This window comes from Lactuca serriola, chromosome 1 (genome assembly GCF_051521515.1).
Source record: "Lactuca serriola cultivar US96UC23 chromosome 1, Lser_US96UC23_V15, whole genome shotgun sequence".
NCBI classification, from domain to species: Eukaryota; Viridiplantae; Streptophyta; class Magnoliopsida; order Asterales; family Asteraceae; genus Lactuca; species Lactuca serriola.
Genome location: NC_136408.1, coordinates 205,310,741 through 205,315,671, shown reverse-complemented (window position 1 = coordinate 205,315,671; position 4,931 = coordinate 205,310,741). Strand labels below are relative to the sequence as shown.

Sequence of the window (4,931 nt, the reverse complement as noted above, 5' to 3'; positions counted from 1 at the left end):
AGAGCACTACACCTGTCGCTCTGGGGAACTCTTGGTACTGTTTTGTCTTTAACGTTAGCCTTGGTGCTTGGGGACCAAAGAACGGATACGAGGTCTTGAAGACGAGGGCGAAGGCCCGACGTTAGTCATACATTGCTCCTTGGCCGATCCGTGTGTTGACTTAGTGATCTCGTTATCTTTGACGGATTCCTGGTGAGATACGTCAACAATCATAAGCTAATCCAAACAATTTTTTACCTTATAAGCCAATATACTCATAAGTTATTAAGGCTATGTTTGACGTACTAGCTGAAAAGCTAGTTGATAACTAAAAAGCTAGCTGATAAAAAATAACATTTGATAAAACTAGCTGAAAAGCTAGCTAAAATATATAAAATTACATAAAATGACATTTAAGAGTATGTGTTTCTATAATTAATTAAGAGGTATATTTATAAAATTTTAAAAAGACTTCTAAAAAACTAGTCTAAATAGTTTTTTAAAAAGCTAGCTTATAAGCTAACTTAGATGTTGTTTGTTTTTTTGGAAAAAACCTCTTTAGACCTCTTATTGCTGTGCGACGCAGCACACACGTAACACTTTTCATCTCGCAGTTGTTTGTTTTTCAGAAGTCTTCGGATTAAAAAATCTTTGCGGGCGTTCTTCTTGGCGCACCACTTGTTTTGTCTCTTCCTACCTCTTCCAACCTTTTCTTCTTTTTTTCTTGCTAAAATATTGATTATATATTGCTGAAATCTTATTTCATTTTTTTTTGTTTTTTTGTTTATTCTTGTTGAATTTTTTTTCTTTTATTTTATATTGAATAATAATAATTTGTTGATGAAATATCATTATTTTATGCTAAAATATCTTTATTTTTTGTTAAAATATCATTATTTTTTTGCTGAAATATCATAATTTTTACCGAAATGTCATACATTATTAAATTTTTGATATTAAAAAATTATTTTCGGATTATAAAACCAGTTTATTTTAATTTTTTTAATATCTGCAGCAACATGCAAATGTTAAAAAAACAAACATGATTCTAATTACATTTTGCGGCCGTTTGATCAATCTTTTCTACTACAAAGTGTTGAAGAGATGGTTCGCACACATTATAAATTTTTGCTTAAAAAAAAAATTTTGGTTTCTCAAAAATAACAACTTAAAAATAAATAAATAAAATAATTAGTTAAGAAAAAAAAACTCGCAGCGTAAAAGGGTTTTTGATCTCACGGGAGTCTTCACAATAATTAATTCTCTCTTGGCAGACCGGCAATCTTTCTTCTACACGACCGTAAACGGCGGTGCTGTATCTACCTTCCGGTACCTTTCGTATCCCTCTCCAATCTTCTCAGATGATCTCCATCTTTCCCCAATTTCGGATGGTTTTGGTGTTCGTATGCTCTTCCGCATCCTCTAAACGAATTGATGTTGGCTTTATCTAATCATCCCTGTTTACCTTTTTGTAGTCCACAGTTCTGTATCTTGTTGCGAGCGAATCTATCCACAACCCTATTCTGAATCCCTGTACAAATGTTCAAGAACACATTCCAGTCTGGTTTTCTATCTATTTTATACAGCCTTGGGTAGGTCTTCGTGCTATTGTTCGACTATGTAATTTTGTATTTTAATGGCAGTTTTGTTTATGTAAGTAATTGGATGTGTTATGTAGGAGCAAGCCCTTGCAGATATGGGATAAAGAAGGTCAGTGGTGACTCCTCTACCATTTGCATCGATTTTCATCTCTGTTTGACTATTTACGAATTTATTTAGGGTTAAACGCTCATTGATTGAAAACCCTTTAAATGGGTTGAAATAATATTTATAGTTTTTGGGTATTTTAGTTGTTAATGGTCAGGTGAAACGCACACAAGATGAAGATATACAATCAAATATTCTTGAAATCGTGGGAACAAATGTCCAGTCAACATATATCACATGCCCTGCTGATCCAGCTGCTACACTTGGCATAAAGCTGCCATTTTTGGTTATGATTGTGAAAAATGTGAAGAAATATTTCACATTTGAGATTCAGGTGTTGGATGATAAAAATGTCAGGCGACGTTTTCGGGCTTCTAATTTTCAAGTGTGTAAGTCTTCCCTAAATAGCATTGTACTTTCAATCTCTTTTCTTATTAGGACATTATACATTGAAATATCTGACGAATTATAGTAAAGAAAATTTTGTTGTATGTTGAAGGATATTTGCTATAATTGATAGATTTTTCAAATTACAATGATATAATAAGAAGAAATGGAAGTAGGATGCTCTAATAAAGAAATTAAAGAATGTACATTGCTATTTGTTGCATTAAACCCTAAGGTAATAACACCATGTTATTAACACTCACTTGTTCTTGTAATTCATAAGGGGAATGATTGAATGCAATTGAATTCCTTCTAAACATGGAATGGAATCTCCAATTCCTTTTGACTTAAATTGGAAAGCTAAACATGGTTGTTTACTTTTGACATGAACATAATTATTTATTGAGTTAAGATGAAAAAAGTCAGGCTTAGGCTATGTTTGGCAGAATAGCTGAAAAGCTAGATGCTAGCTGATAAAAAATGATATTTGGTAAAAACTAGCTAAAAGGTTAGCTGGAAGATATAAAATGACAAAAAGGACATTTAGGATAATATGTTTTTTGTCATTAATTTGGGTTTATTGGAGAATTTAAAAAAGCTCTTGGGCTAGCTTATTTTTTGAGCTTTTTAATTTGTCATGTTTGGCAAGCCAAAAAGTAACCAACCGATAAGCTAGCTTATAAAATTTTCCGAATATATCCTTAAATAATTATAAAAAACATATTCATCTAAATGTCATTTTATATCTTCCGGCTAGCTTATCAATTAGTTTTTATCAAACGTTTTTTTTTTTGCCAGCTAGCTTCTCAGTTATCAGCTAGTTTTTTTGTTTCTTTCTTTCCTATTCCTTTAGAATCCATGAACCAAAAAGCGGGACTTAGTTGTTGAAATTTGGAATAACAAATTTGTTGTTTATGTTTAAAGGGTATGACTCGAGTGAAGCCATTCATATGTACAATGCCTTTACGAATGGATGAAGGATGGAATCAAATTCAATTGAATTTAGCAGATCTTACGCGTCGTGCATACGGAACAAATTATGTTGAGACGCTTCGTGTTCAAGTTCATGCCAACTGTCGCCTCCGAAGAATTTATTTTTCCGACCGCCTTTATTCCGAGGAAGAACTCCCACCCGAATTCAAACTTTACCTTCCCATGCAGGTTAATTACCTCGTTTATTTTTTTATTTTATTCATTAAGTCTTGAATTTATAAAGTTTACTTAATTGATAATGATATTTGAACTGATAAAGTATTGCTGATATAAATATTGGGGTTAATCCAAAAAAAAACTTTATATTTTGTGTATTTTTTTTTCGGATTAAACCTTAAGTTTATTTTTTGCCTGAAAAAACTTTATATTTTCTTTCATTTTTTACGAAAAAGCCCTCAATTTTGTATTTTTTTTTTCTGAAAAAACCCTTCAACCTTCTAAATGATTCCAAATAAACCCCTAACTTTTTTTAGTTTTTCTCGAAAAAAACCTTACATTTTACGCGAAAAATGACTAAAAGGGCCGAACCAGGGAAAATGAAAAATACTAGGTTTTTTTCAGGCAAAAAATAAATTTGAGGTTTAATCCGGAAAAAACATAAAATATAAAAGTTTTTTTTTTTTTAGATTAACCCTAAATATTGTTTCTTTTTTGGACCTAATGCACTGCATGAATATGAATAAACGACTATTTCACCCTCTTATTTAAAAATAATAAATGATCCTTTTTTTAATAACTGTTATAAAATATAAATATACAAAATAATCATTTATTTAATAACCATAATAAATTAAAATGTACATCATCACATTAAATAACTTTTAAATTTTAAACAATTTAAAAATAAGATTACAAATATACATCATCACATTGTAACTCAAAATGAACAATTGGTATAAACAGATCACTGATAATTAATTAGATTGTTCTAGAACAACGTTAACAAAAAAAAAAAAAACAAAGTAACATTAACTGCATTAAGTAAAAAGTAACATCCCTGTTTGATAAAACTGAACCATTTAGTATTAATTGATTCCAACCTCTTAATGGTTAAGAGAAGATAGGATTTTTAAAATACAAAACTGTAATAGGAAAAAAAAAAAAATAGAAGTATGTTTCCATTTGTTGAATATACATGAATTTATTTTTTACATATGTTCAAGTCACTTAAAATCGTTTTTGTTTGCTTGCAGAAACAATGATTTCGCATAACAGAAAGCCTCACTTTGCTGCTCATTTCAACCTTTTGAAACTTCAGTTAATTATGAAATGTTAAAAGTTAAAACTGCTACTGATTTTAATTTTTAACGTGTTTAGGGTGTATGCAAGTTTGATTGATATTGTTTTTTACTTTTTACTTTTTACTTTTTATTGATCGACTTTGAAGGATTAAAATTGGTTTTGTTATTGTTGTGTTATAATACAGTAATACTTGTATTCTATTCGATGCAATTGTTAAAGTGATGTAATGGCTCACATTATCTATTTGAAACTGACAGATGTATTAATCTGATTGGAGTTCATCGTTGTAGATTTTCAATCATCTGGGAAGGCTATCTACAAAAAAAAAAAAAAAAAAAAGATGTTTTAAAATTAGAAAAATAAATAAATTAAAAGAGTATAATGGTCATTGAGTTTGACAGGGATCAAATCTGAAATCAAGTTTTATGTTTTGGATATCTATTGCGTAGATTTTGATCGAATGGGAATGCTTTATCGACATCAGAAATTATAAAATACTAAAAACAAATGTTTAAAAATTCATGAATAAATTAAAAGAATATAATAGTCATTATCAGTTTGTAGGGATCAAATCTAAAATAAAGTATTTTATTTTGGATATTTTATTGCAAACATCCGGAAGG

General features: G+C 29.7%; 1 protein-coding gene across 3 annotated transcripts; it reads left to right on the top strand.

Moving 5' to 3' along the window:
- The first annotated feature begins 1,182 nt into the window (after positions 1-1,182).
- Positions 1,183-4,511, top strand: BUG22 (cilia/flagella-associated protein). Of its 3 annotated transcripts, XR_013706407.1 has the most exons (7): positions 1,183-1,308; positions 1,455-1,571; positions 1,658-1,689; positions 1,830-2,071; positions 2,998-3,234; positions 4,260-4,340; positions 4,414-4,511. XR_013706407.1 is itself a non-coding variant. In XM_079040782.1 (6 exons), the coding sequence occupies exons 2-6, from the start codon at positions 1,519-1,521 to the stop codon at positions 4,266-4,268; spliced, it is 573 nt and encodes a 190-aa protein (XP_078896908.1). In that variant the 5' UTR covers positions 1,183-1,308; positions 1,455-1,518; the 3' UTR covers positions 4,269-4,511. The 3 variants fall into 3 exon arrangements, 2 of the variants coding, with proteins under 2 accessions (XP_078896908.1, XP_078896919.1); XM_079040782.1 differs by having other exon boundaries at positions 4,260-4,511; XM_079040793.1 differs by having other exon boundaries at positions 1,239-1,378; positions 4,260-4,511.
- Positions 4,512-4,931: the final 420 nt, after the last annotated feature.